At 35.5% G+C, this 22,482-nt stretch overlaps 2 protein-coding genes across 4 annotated transcripts; one reads left to right on the top strand and one right to left on the bottom strand.

Annotated features, from left to right (window-relative positions):
- Positions 1–2,955: 2,955 nt before the first annotated feature.
- On the bottom strand, positions 2,956–16,877 carry LOC121409295 (TBCC domain-containing protein 1-like). Of its 2 annotated transcripts, none has more exons than XM_041601208.1 (17): positions 16,743–16,877; positions 14,570–14,713; positions 14,042–14,166; positions 13,052–13,143; positions 12,690–12,798; positions 12,241–12,307; positions 11,314–11,483; positions 10,724–10,790; positions 10,287–10,404; positions 9,831–9,888; positions 8,828–8,876; positions 8,177–8,256; positions 7,700–7,822; positions 6,810–6,985; positions 6,102–6,199; positions 5,297–5,446; positions 2,956–4,097 (listed from the first exon to the last, which is right to left on the bottom strand). In XM_041601208.1, exons 2-17 carry the CDS (start codon positions 14,660–14,662, stop codon positions 4,023–4,025), a joined length of 1,650 nt encoding a protein of 549 aa, XP_041457142.1. In that variant the 5' UTR covers positions 14,663–14,713; positions 16,743–16,877; the 3' UTR covers positions 2,956–4,022. The 2 variants fall into 2 exon arrangements, with proteins under 2 accessions (XP_041457142.1, XP_041457143.1); XM_041601209.1 differs by lacking the exon at positions 16,743–16,877 and adding an exon at positions 15,002–15,072.
- On the top strand, positions 16,656–22,332 carry LOC121409296. Of its 2 annotated transcripts, none has more exons than XM_041601212.1 (5): positions 16,656–16,809; positions 18,854–19,434; positions 20,011–20,125; positions 20,687–20,832; positions 22,001–22,332. In XM_041601212.1, the coding sequence occupies exons 2-5, from the start codon at positions 18,854–18,856 to the stop codon at positions 22,158–22,160; spliced, it is 1,002 nt and encodes a 333-aa protein (XP_041457146.1). In that variant the 5' UTR covers positions 16,656–16,809; the 3' UTR covers positions 22,161–22,332. The 2 variants fall into 2 exon arrangements, with proteins under 2 accessions (XP_041457146.1, XP_041457147.1); XM_041601213.1 differs by lacking the exon at positions 16,656–16,809 and adding an exon at positions 16,981–17,105.
- The last annotated feature ends 150 nt before the right edge of the window (positions 22,333–22,482 follow it).

Below are 22,482 nucleotides of genomic sequence, written 5' to 3' on the forward strand. Positions count from 1 at the left end.
CTAAACAATGTGCGTGATTAAGGCACTCTTTCAGAATGCTCTTGCATTGAGCAGAAATGTAAATCCTGCTCAGTTACATGGATGTGCTACTAGGATGAGGGAGTATGTCAAGGGTCAGCTAATGTCCAACGCACATATACCTCCTGCACAGAGAACAGTATGTGACATGGTGGGATGTCCTTCAAGAAAAAATGACTCTAACTGGGTACACTGCGATGGGTGTGGTAGATGGGTACACCTTTCTTGCATTTCTCTTCAAAAAGTACCAAGGGAGGAAGAAGACTATATTTGCCCCATATGCCAAGCTCAGTATGATGCCTAAACTGCCTGTTACTGATATCTCACAGTATGGTCTTATGGTTGAGCAAGAATAAAGAGAGCTATTTTTTTCTCTGCACAAAATATGGATAGGCCAACTTGTGCTTGATCAAAGTTTCTCAGCTACCTACCCCCTCCCCTCCCCCAAGTGATGGAAATGAAAATCTGCAGGATTGGTGCCATATTTGCCTACTTTGATGTAAGATCTGTTATCCTTTGATATTTACAAAGCTTACATTATTGTAAAGGGCTGAAAGTGCAAATTGACAGACTTGGTGCCTATATATTGCTGAATTGGTGCCATATTTGCATATTTTGAGATTATATCTGTTATCCAGTAATATTTTTTAAGTTATACATTAATTTGAAGGGCTGAAAGTGAAAATACACAGGTTTCGTGCCTATATATTGCTGGATTGATGCCATATTTGCTTATTTTGGTGTGAGACCTGTTATCCTCTAATATTTCCAAATTTTATGTTATTGTGAACGGCTGAAAATTAAAATCTGCAGGATTGGTGCCATATTTTCTGTTTTTGATGTAAGATTTCTTATCCCTTAATATTTCCAAAGCTTACATTATTGTGACGGGTTGATAGTGAAAATTGACAGGTTTGGTGACTATATGCTGGATTGGTGCCATATTTCCTTACTTTGATGTAAGATCTGTTATCCTGTAATATTTCCAAATTTTACATTATTGTGAAGGGCTGAAAATGAAAATTGACAGGCTTCGTGCCTATTTATTGCTAGATTGGTGCCATATTTGATTGCTGATATATCTGTTATGCTGTTATATTTTAATTGTTTACATTTCTTTGATGGGCTGGATGCAGAGGCTCACAGTTCTGAATTATTGTTGTTTTGAAAATGTTGATATTGATTTATGTATTTATATATAATAAAGGATGATTTGTAAAATATTTTACTGACCATTCCACAGGTCTTCTATTTGACAGTGTTTCATTTTTTATCTTCATGCATATCTCGCTGTACATTTGAGGGTATGTGTGTGGGGGGGTAGCATGAGATCCCCGAACTTCGGCCTTAAAGGGGAACCAAACAATGGTAATAATGGTAATAAAGTGATTTGGGTTAAATAATAATAATAATAGCTAGTTTTTTATAAAGCGCTTTTACCATAAACGGCTCACAGCGCTTCACAGCATATTAGTACCCCAGTCATTGAATTTATTTCAATATTGTATGAAAGTACACAATATCCACTCCCTGGGGAGCATTTCTTGCATTCATCGCAGCCTTATAGGGCACAGGAAAGCAGAAAGCACAAAGCTGAAAAATAATACCAAAATGGGAAAATTTGAAAGAAATCAGACAAAGAATAAAAAAGTTATGGATGTTTAAAAGATGATATTATGAACCTAGGTAAATTTCAAATTGGCAACTTAGTGGATTGTGACATGACAAGGACAAGTTTCCCATTTGTCATATGTAAATATCAGGCATTTGTGGGGGGTTTTTCTGTTCCCTCGGGCAGTAATCCAAAATTAGCTGACATGCTTTTATAGGTCCCCATGAAAGAAAGTATAATTCTAATAAATTCTTTATTTAAAAAAATGAAATTTGAGTCATTTTGTGTATTGAAGCAAATGTAAAAATCCTTACCCTACATCACAATTTTTTCCCAAGTGGCCAATTTGAAAATTCCCACAGCTAGGTACATTGATCACAAATTCCAAAAACTAATAACTTCTTATTCTTTGTCTCACCAACCTGCTTCTCTGTTTTTCTTTTCTAATTTAGAACATTTTGCCCTTTGAGTTAGTTCCCCTTGTGTGAAGTTTCTGAGTGGTGCCATGCATCATCAGGCCGAGATCATTATTTAATAAATCGGAAAATATAAATTAAAAAGTTGATTTTAATCAAACAATAAATTAGAAAAAACAGGTATCAGAAATATAGAATGGATTTGCAAGAAACCGATGTAAAATTAGTTTGAGCATGATACCTGATGTGCCTCTGGGTGTACATGTTTGTCAAAAGGTTTTCCAATGCAGACGTAGCCAGGTTTCTTCAACGGGGGAGGGGGGGGTGAAGTGGAAAAAAATATTCCTCTCCGCTCCGAACGGAAAAAAGAATCCACACACAATAGCCATGATCACAGGGAAAGTAAACCATACCCCCATGCCCCCCCCCCTCCATCCGGCGAGACTAGACAGCCACATTAATTGGTGAGTGGCACAGGCTCCAAACCTGTATGATGCTTGTACTTTGCCTATAATGCATTGTACATGCATTACGCACGTCGGCATGCACGGAGATATGAATATTCATAAGTTCCCACTGCATGATTGGTACCTATATTGTGCTTACCAATCCAGATGACAATGGTCACTGGAGGTATGTCAGTAAAGGGCAAAGCTTAGTCTGCAGGCACAGACCCTCATTGGAACTTTGATCAACAAGTGTGCCTCCACGCAAAGACTAGCACATATAGAACTTGCTGTTCGAGAGCCTTCAGTACACAAGGCATGAGTAGGCTGCACATTCAGACCCTTATTTCGAGTGAAGGGTTTGCCCAGCAGACTAGGCAAAGCTCAAAGATCGATCGAATAAATGTTAATGAAAATTTCAATTTGTTCAAAGCATCATATTTAATTAATTTTCATTATTCTGATCATGATTCTATAGAACACCAACTATTGATTGATCATCAAAATCAAGATAAACTTGTAATAAAAGGGGGACTGAAGATGGAGATTTATTTATATTTCACTTTAAAGTGTATAGTAAAGGTTCAACTACTGAGTGCAATGTGTGTGCAGGTAATGACAAGCAAGCAATAAGAAACCTTTAATATGAACATAATACACAGATTCATCAGCAACTTGTGACTGGCTAAAAATACCGACGTGGGTAGTCACTAAAATCAGAAAACATAGTCATGCTTGGTAGAGAAATTAGAAATAAAGTCTACCAAAAAATCAATAACTCCTCACTCCAAAAAGGAGGTCTTATAAAATACTGCCCACTTGAGACATGTTTACAGCTGTAAACATAAAATGATCCAGCAAAGCACGATAAACATGGGTGATCTGAAAAAAAGACTTCAAGGGGAATCCCCAATATCAATATCTCTACAACAGAAGAGGATGATAGAGACATTGATTTTCATTTCACTTTGTGTGAAAATTATCATCCAATTCCAATCTGCCATTAATGATGGTCAATTTGTTAGGGGAATTCGTCTTTGAGTTAAGGCAAAGGCTTTGAAAGTAAAGAAACAGCTTGGTCTTAAGATATGTCTCAATAAGTCGTAGGAAACAAGTATTGAGATGAGGGAATGATCTAGAATCTTTTATAACATGTCACCTATATGATAGGTGTAAAGAACTATTAAATTAGGCTCCATAATTATTTTCGTTCTCTTTGATTTACAACTATTCAATTTCATTTACTCCTAACCCCAGATGATCAGTGTCTATATACTCAATGTTCTGTAAAAAGGGATCACAAATATTCTAGAAATTGCAAGTTTTATCAGAGTTGCACAGCATTAAAAAAAAGATAAAATAAAACTACCAAACACGCACAAAAAAGTTTCATTCCTAAGATTTTTACAACAGCTACTGTTCATAAAAACACACACACACAAATATTGCAGTAAAGATTTCAAGGTTTTCATAAATAAGATACGACAATAAGTACAACTGGACGGTAGAGAAAGAAACATAGAAGTAGACCTATTTTGTAGGAGAGCCACCACTTGGAACTAAGCCATCTAGCTCCCTCTTGTGCCCAGTTTCTGCTAACCATATCTGTTTGGGAGAGAATGGAAAAAGAAAAATGCATGGATAAGAAATATCAACCATAACGCTGTGTCCATGACAAACCATATACTAAAAGTTGAGATCAATTGTTAATTGATAAATTTTACTTGTTATGTCACATGTTCCTGATCCACCAATGAAATATCATATATCATGGAACAGAAGAGAGATGAATGGGGAGAATAGTATACAAATATACCAGGCTTTGAGTAAGTATAACAGGAATTATTCATCCGAGATTGGACTGGCATTACTATTTTTCCAGTACAACAGAGGATGAGTAATCCCCTCATTCCAAATAAAGACTTGGTGGGTTTTTCATAAGGCTGTTCGCTAAGTTACATGGTTGCTCTTATGTCCAAGTTTCATGAACTAGATCCATAAACTTTTTATATAAAGTTATGATGACAATTTCACAAATACCCCCAACGTTAGCAAAGTTTGTTGACCCAAAATGACTTTTGACCTTGGTCATGTGATCTAAAACTCACACATGATATTCAGGGATACATGGTTACTCTTATGTCCAAGTTTCATGAACGAGAACCATAAACTTTTTATTTTAAGTTATGATGACGATTCCACAAAGACCTCCAACATGGCCAACATGGCCTAAGTGACCTGAAACTCAAGCAGGATTAATCAGTGATACACCATTACCCTTATGTCTAAGTTTCATGAACAAGGTTCACATACTTTTTAAGTTATGACAACATTTCAAAATCTTAACCCTGGTTAAGATTTCAATATTGATTCCCCCAACATGTTCTAAGTTCATTGACCCTAAATGACCTTTGACATTGGTAATGTGAACTTGATTACCCTTACGTCCAAGTTTTATGAACTAGGTCCATATACTTTCTAAGCTATGACATATCAAAAACTTAAACTTGGTTGAGATTTCAATGTTGAAGATGCCGCCGCTGTCGGAAAAGCGACGCCTACAGTCTGCTATGCCAGCGAGACAAAAAAAAGAATAAAGATGTTTTTAAGTTCACCCAATAACAAATTGATTTGAATAAAAAGAGGAATATCAAACATTAAAAATAGCAAAATTGCAGAGCTATAAGTTTCGAATTAAAATTTCACTAAAAAGTGATTGACAGAAGAGAGGATGTATGCAAATGAGGGAGTAAGGATGCCATATTTTAATAAATCAACCGAAAGTATAGAATGTAACTTTATACCTGAAACTTGTTTTCCACAAGAGCTTGGAATTGTTTCTTCTGGTCAGTATTGAGTCCAGCATCTTTGACCGCTTGTTGCCAATTGTTAATCTGACCTTCTCTGTCCACCAAAGCACGTTCATACCTCGAGGGAAGACCACCGGGAATCTCCTGTAATACAGGGAAAAGTAATCACATTTGAATACTAACATCCAAAAATATGTGTGCTTAAAGATAAATACCAGGTGGGTGTTTCATAAAGCTGTTCGTAAGATACGAATGACTTTACGCATGACTGGTGATCCTTTCTTGTTCTATGTGATATCCCCACTGAGATGTAATTGAGTTATGACCTAAGAACATGTTCCAGTCGTGCGTAAAGTCGTTCGTAACTTTACGAAAAGCTTTATGAAACACTCACCAGTTGTGGTAACAATCTCAAAATGAGTTCGAACAGAATCCAATGAAATTACCACCAAAGTGTTCGTACATGTAGGAATAAATGAAAAATGTGTGCCAAATGACTCTGGAAGAAAATGCATAATTGCTGAGAAATTAGCAAAATAAGCACGGAATTCCATCAAATGTTGGGTATTTTTCAAGCAACATTAATACATTGTCCCACATATGCCTTTCTGTGTTAGTGATCATCAGAATGATTGATTTGAGATTCTTTGTCATTTCTGTTCATTTTTTTCAATTAATCAAAGTCTTATTTTTTCCATTCATTTTATCACTATTACTTATTCTTTATCATTGTTCATTTTTAGGCAGGGGGGATATACTTTATCAACACAAAATTAAGGAGGGTGATGTTTTAACTCACTGCAGTTATTCCATCCATATCAAATGGAATGACAAATGTGAAGAATTCTTTAGGTGACATAGTCTTGTGAACAGGATTCTCATCGGCGTGATCAGGGCCTTCAAATGAAATGTAAACAAAAATAACTAGACAATTAATTGTCTTCTTCTAACATAAAATACAAAAAGAAAAGATTTCCAACCTGGTGTACATACTGTATACATGGCATCGAATCATATTAAAATCATATCAAATATATTCAATGAAAAAATAGTACCTACATAAAAAAATCTTTCTCTGCTATGCATGCTAGACGAGAAAATAGCTTAGAAACAAGAGGGTACAGGTACATATAATTCAATAAATGACATTGAGTTCACTGGAAAATAGTGTTAAATCAGGATCTCATAAGAGAAACTGAACTGATTATAAAGTTACTTTGGTATCTCATGGAATCAGGAAGTGCATTCCACAAAGTAGCGGAGACGTGTGAAAAAGAACAATCACCGTATGACTTAGTTGAAATAGAAGGAACAATGATTAATGCTTTTGAGCTTGATCTGAGAGTACGGGAAGGACGGTAGTATGATGCCAATACTATTTAATAGAAGGGGCATTATTGTAGAAGGATTTGCCAATATGCCCAAAAAGTAAAAGCTTAATCTATTACGTTCTTTCGATCTATCACATCAAAGCCTACAGAATCTTCTTGAATACTATTCCACTTACCAACACAAATTGGATTGTTCCATTGATTTGGTTTCTCTGCTAATCCTACAGCAGTCATATGTTGATGTAACATGGCATAGTGTGTGTGATATGGAGCTATAGTAATACTATCATTACCTCCTAGGAGTAAGGGTCTGGTTGGAGTTAACATGTGAAGAGTGCATAATGTTGAACCACTGTAGGTAAAAGAGAACGAGGTTTATTAATGGGGTCTTTCTATTAGCATACATTGGACAAGATTTGATTTTTCATCTGAAAAAGTTCTCAATAAAATCACAAAATCATGTACATGAAAGCTTCTTAAAGGAAAAGAAGTGATGAAACTAGTATTGACCTTGCATCCCTATTCCACAAAAGACACGATAACATATAAATAAATCTGCATGATCATCAGAGCATATTGGACAAAGTCTGATGAATTCCCTACAGGCTTATGTACAAAATTTGATGTGCAATAACATACTGTATCGTTACTCCACTGGCTAAGTAACAAATAATCAAGATAAAAACAATTATATTGCATGGCATACTTACATGAGATACCAGAAATATTCTACTCATTAGGGACAACATCCCACTGCAGCACTGGCGTCCTTTGGCAAGGCGTTTATCTACATTTGCCACTCTCGACCCAGGTGTAGTAAATGGGTACCCGGTAGGAAGAAATTCCTTGAATGCTCGATGTGCCCAATCAGGGTAGCAGTGCTAAAGCCGGGGTAATAGTGCGCAGCACTTAGAAACATTTGTATTAAGCGCTATAGAATCGTTGCATATTATTATTATTAACATTGCACTCTTCTATTATTCAGGCAAAATTCCTTAACTCAAGAAATATTTCTGGTTTCCCATTCTGAGCCATTCAACATAAATGTAATAGTCCTATTAAATACCTGACTGAGAATCTCCCTGCTGCTGCTATGACAGTTACATGTTCACATCCTACAAGGTGTAGAGTGGTTTCAACTGCACCGATAACAACTGTTGTATGACGACATTTCTCTATGCTAACAGCTCTGTCAAAGGAAATAAACATTCAATCAGAAGAAAAAAACAACTTTGTTATACCTGCCAAATTCAAGCTATTCAAGGCTATTCATTCCAGTTTTTACTTCACCAATAGTTCTTTGGGGGAGGAGGGGGTATATTCAAATTTATTAAAGGCTATTTTTGAAAGAGAAAGTAAATATTAACAAACAAAGAGCAAGAAATTCCTCTCTGATATTTTGGATGCTAACATTTACAATAAGTTTTCAAATACACATAACCTGACGAAAATCTATTTTTGAGTAACCAAACTTGCTATTAAAAAAAACACCAGTATCCAGAAAGATCATAATTTGCAGTATATAAAGAAATTAATCACCAACCTGACTGGAGAAAGCAGATAAATGAATGCATAGTGACAGCGATGAATCTTGATACGAGAATCAACAAGAATCTGAGAACTCTGAAGGAGAAACGGAAAACACTACGTTTTCAATCTGGAGACACACCTCACTTGGTCATCAATTATGCAGTCATATTAATTACAATGTATTATCTAATAAACACCTTGTGTGTAAACAATATTTTATAAGCTATATGTGTTTTTGTGCTGTGCAAGTTTATGTGGACAATGGTAATGAGCATTTCATGCCTTTATCATCATTATCATTTATCCACTCCTGCCCCCCCCTCCCCCCCAAAAAAAAAAAATAAATCATACAATGACTGGCATTCAACTGGCACTGCACTCTACAGGGAGTGTGAATGTGTTTACATGTACTGAGACATGATTCCCCTGAAATATAATTATAATCATAATTAACCTATCTATAATTATAATCTAGTAGAGCATATCCATATCCACTGAGAATATTGTAGAATAAAAACAAAAAATGCCATTTTCATAACATCTAACAACATTCATTTTGAAAGGTAAATATAGACTTGCCCTTTCAATCATTAATCGCAGGTTCACAAGTGAATAAGAAAAATATAATGAAATCCATTAGTGTTCTTTGAATGTCATCACTCACCTTGGCTAATGTTTGCTTTGAGATTTGTGAAAGAATGACCAACTGTGAACTGAATAAGAGAAATAGAGCAGACTGAATGAGATGAAATCATTGAGATGTATGAAAGAATGACCAACTGTGAATTGAATAAGAGAAATAGAGCAGATTGAACGAGATGAAAATCATAAATACATAAAACATAGACATTGTGTTTTAGGGATTATTAAATCACTTTCATCGACACCTCATTAATTTATTTATACAAACCTGAACAATACAGAAACTACTTATACCCCTTTCATAAACCCAATTATGCAGATAATAGCAGCATAATTTGGTCGTAAAATCGGAGGAGGACCAGAGTTATCCGCATTATTTCGATGCTGCAATTATCCGCATAATAGCAGCATCGGGACCAGATTTTGACTTTATGAACGCATTTCCAAAGTAATAAGGATAATTGCCATGGTGCGTTCACAAGGTCACCCTTTTGCAACGCAACCCCATCAGAGGGGGCGTGTGCAGTTGCCATGAAAATTATCCGCCTTTTTCAGGTCTGGCGCTCGTAAAAAATAGTGCGGATTATTTTCGGAGTTTGTGAATGCAATTTTTATTGAATTATCCGCATTACTCTTAGGCAGATAATTGGAGGATGGGTTTATGAAAGGGGTAAAAATAGTCAAAAGAACTTTTTTTTTGGGGGGTAGTGTTTCTTTCTGAAAAAAGGGGAGAGAAAAACAACCATATATCCCAGGTGCACAGGAGCTACAACCAATTCTGTTCCTCCCAAATACAGGCCATCAATATTATTTTGTGTTCAGTCAAAATAATTAGGAATGAATTAAAGCTGGAAAATTAATCCCATGCAAAAAATTCTGGACAAAATGAATTCATTCTTTAAAATGCAAAGAAATTAATATTTACCTGATCAAATTTCCCTGAAAATCTTAAGTGTTTTTTCAAATATGCTAATACTTCCTAAGTTCAAATTATCAACCTTATTGTTCTGTAATAGGACCTTTACCTTTTAGGAGCTTTATTGCAGTTGGTTGCCACTCTACCCCTCTTGGCTCCATCTTCACCTATTACAATGAACATAAAACATATCAAAGGACTATCATTATAGTCATCATCATCATCATATAATTCACCTTTATCATCATTGTCATAACCATCATCATCATCCTCATCATCACCAACATCATTATTTTCATCACCGTCATGATCTGCGATGCCATTGTCGTCACCATCATCATCAACACTCTCATTATCATCTTATCCAACACGGTGGTAACCATGAACGTTTTGTTAAATATGTTGCTTTCTCATTGCATGAAGTTAAACAATTTCTCCTGTTTAATGTAGTGATTTTTTTTAATTTGTATTTGTTTCTAAACCCTTTCTATACCCAAACAGGTTGCAGTGATCCATTATCTTTATCCCCTAACCCTACCCCTACAAGCAACCTTAATTCACATACCTGATGACCATTGTAGTCTATGTCCACTTGATATACAGCCTGTGACACCAAAAGGGCTGTTACTAAGACTACTCCTCAACCAAGATTCAAATGTCTTGAAAGAAAAGGCTTGAGTGATCTGGAACAAAAATGAAGGAAAATCTTCAGATACAAATGTATGCAATGCAAGATACTTGTTCTCAGAGTACTAATCCATCTCAATATATAATTGTACATTATTTTATGATGTTTACATATCTAGTAGTTCTTTTATACTGTTTCCTCTGACTTTGTAAGACAAAACATATTCACACTTCAGAAATTAATTCACTACCATGCTCCGATGCAGATCCAATGGGTTATGTTAGTAACAAGTGAGGGGGGGTATTATCTGCGAATTAATTAATTCACGCAATGGATAATATAACGTATTTATAACAAGATAAGTGAGGTCTCACCTTAGAATATCCACTTTTAGCCTGTATTTGCTGGTGCAATGCAATTTGATGAACAACCTGAACATTCCTGTAAAGTTACAAACAGAGGAAGATATGATATGGTGATACTCATCTTGTAGGAAAACAAGTAAAGTATTTCTCTTTTCATTACTTTTGTCTATGGATTTGGATCCTGTTGCAATAAAACTTACTAATAGTATTCATGGTATCTATATTTTGATTGATTGTTGCACAAAGGTAATTTATGGTAATTTACCATATCAATATAATCAAAGTCACAAGTCCCTGTTTGTCTTACGTATCTCCCTACACATTTAACAATAAAATGAAAGATATGGATTCATTACTATTGATTTTGTAATTCTTCTTTGTAAGATTGAGTGATTGGCATAAAAGGGAAATTGTCACACATTTTATCAACATACATGTATAATAATATGATGAGAAGGGAATTAAACAAACAACTTTGAATTCAGTAACATATTATAAAGCCAAAAAAATTAATTATATCTGAATTCAATTCAAAAGCTTCAATTCAAAAACTAACAGAAAAGTAAAATCATGATAGAAAGGAATAGAGTACCACTGACTTGTGTTTGCTGACAGAACCTTCAAAGAGAAATCCTAGAGCCTCTACAGATTGAACAGAGAGAAGAACATCATTGGCTGTACTTGAGTAGGAGTCTGCTTCAGCTAGGAGTCCCAAGATATCACTGAGATGATTCAATACAAACACCAGCTGGTTGCTCTCATCAACACTCTATCAAGAAAGACAATATATGATATCAATACTTTTTATCCAATACTCAAGGAAAACAAAATAGTTAAAGCTACATTCAGGTAATAGCAGGAAAAAAACATTTCATTACAAGGTTGAAAATTGAGCAGACTGAAGATCTCTAACACAGATGAGCACATGTGGGACTGTGTATTATCCTTGGGAAAAGGATCAGACAACTGGCTCGTTTACAGGATTCCTGAGCAATTACACATATTCTACCAGTATCATTTGGCACACATGTGAACACTCCAGTAGATATTATCATATTTTATAGGATTCTCTTCAAACTAATTTTTAGCATTTAACAACCACTGGCATAGTTGTAGGGGCCATACCCATCTGAACTCTGATGATTTAGGTGTACCCGAAACAGAAATGGGAATAGGCTAAATTAGGCTATGAAATCAATGCCAACATATCATTTCAGTGGGCTGTAGAAACTTTGTACAGTGTCTCTCAAACAAATTTGATGAGGGCTCAGAAAAAGCTGTATTGTAGAATTATGGCAATATTGGCAACTTCATATTGTATGAAAACAGTCTTGAAGTTCCTGAAGGGAACTCTGAAGATTGCCACTTACTTTATTAATCTAATAAAAAGTTCTTTTTCTGAGCTGCTCCCATAACTGTTCAATTGAAAGATATAAAAGTGTTTAACAGCCGTCCGATATTTAGCTACAGAGCTATGAATATTTCATTGTGTCTTTACAATGAAGTGAAATCGTTAGTCGACTCACCTTGGTAGAGGAAGGTCCTGGTGAAGTCCTACCATCAATGTCAGGTGATCGTGATCGAGATGGCCATCTTGTGATTTGTGTGTTAAGTGCCAATTACCAGTTTTGCTCTATAATATTGCACTTTTATGTAGTTTTTAATTACATAGGGATGTTGTTTAACATACATGTATATATTAATAAGCTCAGTGATTGAACTTTACTATTAATTAAAATGATTCCAAATTTGATTTTGCAGTATAAAAATGAATTAAGTGATCAAATGTCCCAACACATAAAGAACTGTAAATCCTGTAATAATCAAGAATGAATTTCTCAAAATGAGTTTACAATCAACCAGTAGCATTTATTTTGGACTTGTATTTCATTTCTATTTGGATTAGCACTTAAATGCAGGTATTTCTGCATTGGACGCTAGGTCAGTTAAAAGGTCATTCACACTCAAAGGATACTCTTCACCAGATACTAACGATGATCTCAGTGATATCTTGTGAAGCTGTTGGAGATACAGATACAGGAGGAACTGCAGTGTATCAACGCTTTGACCATTCCTCCAAACATCTATAATGGGAAAGATGAATTATCACAAACTTAGTTAATAACCAAAAAGCTGTGATAATACTTTTTTCTTTGAGCAATCAGTTTATTGCTACACATTAATTTCCTTCGTGGCACAGATGAATTATCGAATTTGGGAGAGTCGCAAACATGCATAACAACAATGCCAGCAATGTTTGTTGATCAATGTATATCACAAAGAAATCAAACAAATCAACAAGCTTTTTACATGACTAAACAGAGCAGCATTAGTCACCTATATTTTTGGTATGGTGAACTGCATCTTGCCTTTGTTGTTGTCTCTCTTCTGGGCTGTAATCACACAGCATATCAAAGCCTTCAAAGTACCTAAAAATACAATTCAAGAATACTATGTCCATGGCTTCTAAACATTGTTTCAATTAAAAGCAAAATACATGTAGTTTTTGCATCTCAATATACATTAAATGTATGTAATTATGTAGCAAATAGTTCTACCCTCTCCTTAATAAAAACAACATTATATCAAAGGGGAAGTCTTCAAATTAATATGTCATTGGAATATCATTCCAACAAATGTATTTTAAAGAGGTGTAAATAAATGAATCTGAAATCTGAATCTGAACAAATGCAAATGAATAAAGGGTGTTCTTGTTTCATTAGTCACTCTTTCTTTATTTTAATTTATTCAATCAATTCAAATAATTTTGCCACTTCTCATTAAAAAAATGCATATGAACAAAAAGTAACATAAAATTATGAATCTATTTAATATTTTGAAAATATTAAATTGCAACAGAAAATATGAGACTCACCAAGTCATACATAAAATGTGAATATATTAATAATTACACACCATATAAATTTTTGAAATGTTCCCCAAATAATAGTACACTAATGGCTAATAACAAATATAAACTGATCTGTACAAAATAAGAGTAATAATAAAGAAAAGTGCCACTGGAGCGAGCAATTAATACGCCCACCTTTAAAACTGAAAATGGAGTTATGGTCTAGCAAGAAAAGTGGAAGGCGGCTTGACCTTTGACCCTCAAAATCTATAGGCTTCCTGGGATCCACGCTAGTATCATACACACTAAATTACATTAGTCTAGGTTAAGTTAAACTAAAGTTATCATGTTTACAACGAAAAGTTAATGGACAGAGGGTCAGGCAGACGATCACCAAGCGTGATACCGTAATACACTGTACGTACATCCCGTCTAGGACAGCTGTATAAAAATTTTATTGAAAATGATTGACTTACATCCATGCCAGATCCTCTAACATTCCTAGTTTGTTGCAAGCAATGTGCTTCCATGTTGAATAAGCTAGTCTTGGGTAGCCAGTCTTTCCTTTATTTTTAGCATACAGTGCTATCTTCTTGAGATACTGTAAGAGGAAAGGGGTATGTTGAAAGAAATCACACCAAGTTATAACATGCCAAAAAGGGGGATATACATGTAGGCCAGAAATATATCATAATAGACAAACATAAAACTAACCTTAGAAATCTTTCTGTTCTCTTATTAGTTACAAAGCTAAAATATGACATCTTACAGAGTGACCCTGTTTTAAAGTGTTCCACAACTGCAGTATTCAACTGCACTAGTCCAGCACAAATGATACACACCATCCTAATAAATAAAAGTTAATTTCCAATTAAACAGTCTTTGATACTGAAAAGGATATCCCTGGGTTATCAGAAGTTTGCTATGCTTTAGTGTTAATGAATACCTTATCTCTATATTTACAGAAATACAAGCATCAATTGATCACTCTCTAATTTACTTACATGTAGGCTAAGTTTAGGATGAGGAGATACAGGCAAAATGCCTATGTTGAATGTATCATACTTCAACCACAGGCTAACAGATGCTTCCGACATTATAGCAGTCTGCTTCCTTCTAACGTTGACTTGATTATCTTCCTTTGTTTCCTAAAAAAAACAAAAACATTTGAGACAGTTAATAGCACACCTTTAGTGTGATGAAGGGAGAATATAATTTATAAAGTACATGTAGGTGATACAGTCACTATTACCTTACCTAATTTTGCGCACAGTCGAATATCTCAATATCAAATCAATATCTTGAAAAACTAATATCACCAACAGAAAAAGTGACACAAAATTACTCAGTATAGAAATTTTCTCGAAGGGAATTAGGTCTCAATTTGTGAAATTATTTGCACAATATCCAGGCAAAATATCAGCAAATTTTGTTACCTATTGCGTCCTCCCCGAGAAAATCCAAACTTCTCAACAAGCATCAAGAAATCACCAGTTTGCAAGCAGAGGTCTCCATAATTTATAAGTACCAGTAAGCTAAAAAAAATAACATTAGCTAGATCATGTCATTAGTGAATTTTGCATTATTTTTGTGATATATTCTCATTCAGTTATTGGTTAATGATCTTTAGAGTATTCATATTTACCGGTAGGATGGGGGGTCGGGTGTCCGGACACTTCATCTTTTTGAAACCTTCTTTTTTGTCTGTGGATTACACTAAAAATATGAATCCATTACTTGTAATCATTTTCTATTTTGTTCTTTATAATATTTCCTAACATTTTGTATTAAAAATTGATGAAACTTCGCTGGTAAATTTTTCCAAATGACATTCTAAAATTGATCATCCGGACACACAACCCGTCCGGGGGTGGTATTCTGAGATCCATTTTATCTCAGATAAAATAAAATATTTTATCTCCGTTAAAATCAGTGAGATAAAATACCCTTAAAATCTCTCCGAATTGGTATTCTGAGAACCATTTTATCTTCATTTTATCTCTGTAAGACACACCTATTTTTTAATCAACATCCAATTAGAAACGCGCTTTTATAGCTCTCTCATATCACTCAACCAATCAAAATCCATTCCGCCAGGAGGTGTGGCAAAGGGGTGAGATTGCGTCAATTTATTGACTTCAAATACGCTTGCACTATACGCTTACGCGTCTTTACGGAGATTTCTTTTTAACAAAAAGGACAATACTCTCATCTTTTTTTGGAGGCTTCATCGAATCTTTTCAAGCATCATTTCAAAGACAATATTAGTCAAGAAAAGTCTTATGAAATACTCTCTGATTGTACAGGAACAACGTTAAGGTGTTATTCTCAATAAATATATAATTTTTCTTCATTTTCATGTCACCATTTGGGGTTAATTCACCTAGAAATATTGGTGAAATCAACGTCGCAGAGATAAAATAGCCTCTACCCTCTTTTAAGTTTATTTTATTTTTTCTTGAAAGTAACATGGGCGCAAGCACATCATCTGCGTTGCAATGGCCAGATACGCGATGGGTATGTGTACGCAGGCATTGTTCTGTTGCGTATCATCTGTAGATACGCAAGATAAAATTTATACGCAAGATAAAATTGTAAATTTTATCTCGGAGATAAAATGTCATCTCAGAATACCAATTTCATTTTAAGAGATAAAATAAAATATTTTAAAGATAAAATGACCTCAGAATACCGCCCCGGATACACAACAACTGGGTATACTACAAATTCGAAAAAGACAATCTGTTCAAATATCAAACATGCCGTTGTTTTCATCATTTGTAAACAAAGTGCGTCCCCAATCAATTCATACTGCAGGCTAGAGTACGGTAGTTGTTCACCCCCTAAACATGCTAAACTTAGGCCTAATAATGGTGGCTGCACGATTGCGAGCCATCTGTGTACGAGGAGAAATTGAAAAATAAAAAATGTTAACAAATAAAAAAATGTTGAAAAACGCCTCAAAACAGACGGCTGCCAGCTGTCTAACTGCCAGTGCAGGCGTGTAGCGGCATTGCTAACTGCTGCAGACCAGCGAGAGACGTACGTAGACCTGAACCCCCAGCTGCCACCGCCGGCTAGGCTCGCGGCGCGGCCGGCCTGACAAATCCGCATGCGCTTACGCCTAGTTACGGTAAGAAGTTAACCGTCAAAAGTTAGAGGGAAAATTTCACTTACCGTCCGGTACCAACTCCTTGTGAAGGATTCCTGCTCCCGGTGATGGCTGTTAACTCTAGAATCTAACGTAAGAATCTATAAATTCCTTTTTCTTGAATTCAGGCAAAAGTTCGGGATTAGACCAGCAGTTCTAGGTTTCCTTCCTTCGAGTCAACGCGACCTGCGGATCTATGGAGCGTGTATGGTAGCGCAAATGACGATGTGATGCTGTAACGTTAGACTGCGATTTTGTGTGTGTACAATGCGGATATGACTATCACAGAAATGTGACTTCATTAATTCCATAATGTGCATAATAAATCGCACGTGCATTTACAATAGTAGCACTAGCACTCACTCCTGCGAGGTCAAAGTTATTTACAGGTTGAATTTGTCATTCTTGTTCATTTTTATAAAATTGCTAAATAACAAAAAATGAAATGAAACATGTTTGAGCTGAGATGATTATTGAATATCACAAATCATGGATTAAAAGACTAACGTTACATCCGTCTCCCTTCCCCAGGCCCAGACCCGGTGATGCGGGGGGGGGGGGGTGTTCTAGTATTTTTAGTCGATTCAGCTAATGTTAGGCCTATTTCCGACAACCATCCTGACCTTAGCTGTGGAACTTTTAATTCATCGTCATTAACCTGGTTTAAGTCACCACTCCATTCATTGCCGTTCATTTCGTCAGCAGTGGTTAGGTACTTCTTTCATCTCCCATTTACTTTGTTGTATGATGGGGGGACCTAAAGCTACGCACTTTGTTTACAAACGATAGAAACTATGCCAATTTTAATATTATTATCTGTCGCTAACTTGTGGCAAATATTCTAAAGATCATTAAGCAAGAACAAAATATCACAAAACTCACTAATACGAAAATCCCGCTGTGTTTTCCGAACACCTCTTGAATTCGCCGCCCGATGTTAGAAGGGGTCCTAAAGCTACGCACTCGATTTATCATGCAGAAAAATAGAATTTCCTGTGCCTCAATTTCTAAAATATGTTCATACTATTATAGGATAATATGAAATTAAAGAGAATATAGCTCAAAAATTCAAAACAGTTGTGGGTGTTCTCTGCATTTAGAGATTTACTGCAGCCTCTGTAGAAAAAATTGAATAGGAATCGTTCGTGACTCTGTAGTCACAATTCCACACAAAGTGCGCATTTGCCATTAGAAACTGCATGCGCGATGAGTGGTGCGTAGCTTTAGGACCCGCGCAGCTTTAGGACCCCCTACCATAAATTGTATACAACAAGCGCACACACACTGACCACAAGAAAAGAGGTGACTTATTTCAGGATAAGACCAAATCATCACTCTTAAGTTGCAGTTGGTGATCACACACGACACCTCACCTTGGATCGAGTCATGATATTTTGGAAGAAATGAATGATGAAAAACGAAATTTAAAAAATAAATGAATAGATCTAACGTTGATCTAGAGAGTAATGTTAGAGTAGTAAACCTTCATTTTGTAGTGAAAACTTTTTTTAAATTTGAGCCAGTACCCAGTTAAAAGAAAAAAATTGTTCCCAGGGCCCGGCCTGGGAACAATTACTGCAATTAAGATACTTTTTTAAAATGTGTTACTGCTACTGATAACTCTTTACAAGGAGTAGAACCTATTGCGATGTATTCTTTTGTTTTTGTTCTTCTTAAATGTGCAGTTGTATACCCAGTTGTTGTGTGTCCGGACAATCAATTTTAGAAAGTCATTTGAAAACATTTACAAAATGTTGGGAAATATTATTGAGAACAAAATAGAAAATGATTACAACTATTGAATTCATATTTTTAGTGTAATCCAAAGGCAAAAAAGAAGGCTTAAGAAATATAAGGTGTCTGGACACCCGACCCCCCATCATAATTTGTGGGACCAGGCTCAACTACCACTTCTGCAATTTTCTTGTCCTTTTTACCATTTTATGTTTCTTACATGTATAATATGTTACAATAATGCAATTTGTTTCATAACCTGTAAATATGTGAATATTGTTGGTGAATATGAGGAATATTATCAATTTTTGTGGTATAAAGAAAAACTAATGTGTTTACTTTAAGGAGAATTATAATTGAAGATTATTCATCTCATTTTGTTTCATGTTATTTCTCTCTTTAGATGGAGCCCAATAATGTGATTGGTATCAGTCTTATAGTACACCAAGGGAATTCTATGATAGACAGCTTGATGTTTCAGAAATTCAACCCTGGTGACATATCCAGCACAACAGATTCATCCTCATTTTACATGATCCAAGACTGTTTAGAATATGACTCCAACCAAAGTCACACAGAGCAATCTTCTGGACCTTCAGAAGTTGCAGGATGGTTTTCAAGGGTAGCTATTAGAAACAAAATGGGTATTCTTGAAGGTCCTTCCTCAGCACAGGAGTTGCCAAGCTCAAGTGGCCTTTTACAAGTTGGAAGTTCCATGCCAAATGATGAACAGCTTGTGGAAAGAACACAGATTGATAGTACATCGTGCAACATTGTACATCTCAGTACAGACATAGATGAAATACTTGCATCTTGCTTTATGTGTGAAATGAGATATTCCAAAATCTACAGAGAATTCTTTATGAAAACTCTTTGTGAAGGACGCCACCCATTCAAGAAATGGAAAACAAGATCTACTTCCATCATATTGGCTCTGCATTTGAGACACACTAATTTATTCAAAATGGAGCCAGATATTAGATGGTAAGGCATCTATAAAAGTATTCATGTTCCAATTTATGACTATCTGTATACTGTTCAGAAATTTGTTGCAAAGTTCAAATGTAGTTTCCCTAGCAGGCTAGCTGCTTTCATGTATCAAATTTCTGGACAATCAACAATGTCTTGACTATCATTTATCTGTAATAACTAAGCTAAAAGGATACAACAATATTATCACTACAGTATATAAAGAGGTCGAGCAGAGCTTGATTTTTTTAATGTTTTTAAGGTATGTGTGCATGTATGTCAATGAAAGTAATATCTAAAACTTTTACTATTCAAATGGAAATTTTCCTAGAATTTTTTCACATCTTATAGAAGGATCATTTTCCCCAATACAAAGAATAAATTTTCAAATAAAAATAATATCACATCACAATATGTTCTTATTTTTATGTAAATATTGCAGAAAATTTATTTAAATAGCAGGTTTTTACACAATAGACTATATAGAGCTTGTTGAAGTATATTCCCCAACTGCCTTATGTTTGAAAAGTAAAAATCATTCTGTGCAATAGTAGTAATCATATTCTCATTTTGTTCGGTCCTTGTTGACAGGAGTAAGAAGATGTTACCCCTTTGGCTTACCCGTATCTCTATAGAAGATTCATTTTCCTGGTTGTCTACTCTTGGAGGAGCTTACTCTGCTCTCGGAGATCATTTTCATCACTTTGTAAGTCAAAATTACCACTCAAATTAGTCATATAGAGGGAAAGTGTAGCAGTCAACTGTGTAAACTAAACACTAGTCTATCTCTCTCTCAAAAAAAGATATCTTTGAGGTTATAATATCATCTTCATATTCTATTTGTCTAGTATATAAATAACTGATGTAACTTCAGCCTGCAGCTTAGGAGCATTTCATGAACTTGATGAAGAGTTACTTCAGTAATATATATGTTACAAGTTACTGAAAATCTTTGCATGTGACATACTTTAAAAAGAATTGAGAAGAAACTTTACAAGTCAATCAAATGAGATGGTTGTTGAAACCCGTGTATAAAATTGTGGTTAATTAATTGCTATTAACCTGTGGACTACTAAAAGCAGATGATTTCCCAAACTGAATCTATGAGAATTGAGTAAGTTGGTTGTCAATCAGCTATGAAAACCTTGGATGGGTTTCAAGCTACCCTAGTGAACTTAAGTGAAACCTCTTTAGTGGGGTTTAGCAAACTCTTCTACTGTCCACTCAAATCTTGTTAAATTTTTCTTTTTCTTATCACTTCATCCAGGCAGAGAAAGCAGGCAGAGTGTCTATCCATCAGATGAAGCTTGCCTGTCAGTTAGGTGATCCCATCTTGTTGGCTAAATGTAGGGTCTACATGGCGCAGAGTCTCATGCAAAATGGCTTCATTCAACATGCTATGTTCATTGTTCGGTAAGATTTTGTTTATTGAGGAAAAAGGATTAAACTTGCTTTGAAAACATCTTATACATCCTTTAGCCTCTCTATGACGCCTCTATGAGATTCGGTGGTGATTTTTTACCTGATTGCTAAGAAAGCATGAATGCATGTAAGAAAGCAACCAGAGGACCGACTGCTTAAGGTCCTCTCCGAAGGACCTGGTACTGAGGATTAATGCCTTACCAAAGGGCACTAGCGCACCAAGTGGGAATCGAACCCGGGTCACCGGAATACGAATCCCCCGCTCTACCGACTGAGCTATCGCGTCTCTTCAACTGTGAAGCCATCTGTAACCCTTCTCAGACTAGTGCAGTCTTGACTAGACAGTCTGGATTAAACCCAGGGCTCGAATTAATCCAAGGCCATCCAAGGCCATGGCCTTAGATGCCCTCAGAAATGGCCTTGATGCCCTTTCAAATATTTGTAGACTTAAGGCCAAAATAACTGCCCTTTTTTGCTGTGGCCTTGGTGCCCTGCGGTAATCCAGTGCATGTGCCCCATTCAAAAGTGCATTTATTATTGATGCCCTTTTTTTGGTGGCCTTGGATGTCCCATAAAGTGAAACTGCCTGCCCTTTCCCTTAAGTGCCCTTTTAAAAAATGGCCTTGCCCCTTTAAATTCTTAATTCGAGCCCTGTAAACCAAATTGGTTATATTTCTTGCTTCTCAGAGGATAGCAAAATCTTGGGTTGCAATCTCGTCACTAGTAGCCCAGGATGATACCACATTTAAGTTTTATGAATTTAAATTATTTTTTTCTTGCCTCTTTGTAATCATAAATGGATCTTGCCGAAGTAATTGATTTCCTATTAAAGTTGGACAAATTTCCCATACCAGATTCTGTAAAATTTGATATCTCTGCATATCTTCAGGTTCAATTAAAGCTTAACTGGCTTACTTAAAGCTCTGGATAATTTGTTTACTATTTTGTAAATAGTAAAACACATAGAGGAAGTTAAATATTAATTATGCAATATAAGTAGATGCTCATTTATGTTTATAAGCAAATTACATTTCTGTCGCCCAAGTGATTGATTAGTGTGAAGTCACCTGTTTTGTGTTTCTCAGATTTAATCCAGTAGTTTTTGTATCCACGGTTTTTCTATGCATAATTACAATCATTATTATGTTCTATCATGCAGGGCACAGTATCGATTTGCAGTGTCTCTCGGGGAGAATACAGACCAGCGTCTTATCAACATGTGTAGAGGTGTATGGAGTATCATACAGTATCTTCATAAAGAGAAGGAACATAGGAAGAATGGGGTGGGACTACATCTTAAAAACAACAAGACCAGGTGACCCTTCGCCCTGTGGGAAGTTAACAAGTACTTCAATAATTGAATGATACAGATGTTACCTACATAGAGTTTGAATATAGTGCTTAATTTCCCCGACAGGGTTATATTTTTTTGCCTAAAGTACATAGCGCTGAGGGAAAATACTCTCCCAATGAAAAAGATTTGGAGGTGAAATGTTATTTATGAAACAGATAGTCCAGGCAATGTATGTTTAGATTTTACCACCAGAGTCTGCATTTATGATAAACTTTTTGTTGCAGCTCTGATCCGTCTACATCAGAAAAATACAGCAGACTCTTGCTTCATGCAACTGACGAGTAAAA

Source organism: Lytechinus variegatus, chromosome 2, assembly GCF_018143015.1.
Source record: "Lytechinus variegatus isolate NC3 chromosome 2, Lvar_3.0, whole genome shotgun sequence".
Taxonomy (NCBI): domain Eukaryota; kingdom Metazoa; phylum Echinodermata; class Echinoidea; order Temnopleuroida; family Toxopneustidae; genus Lytechinus; species Lytechinus variegatus.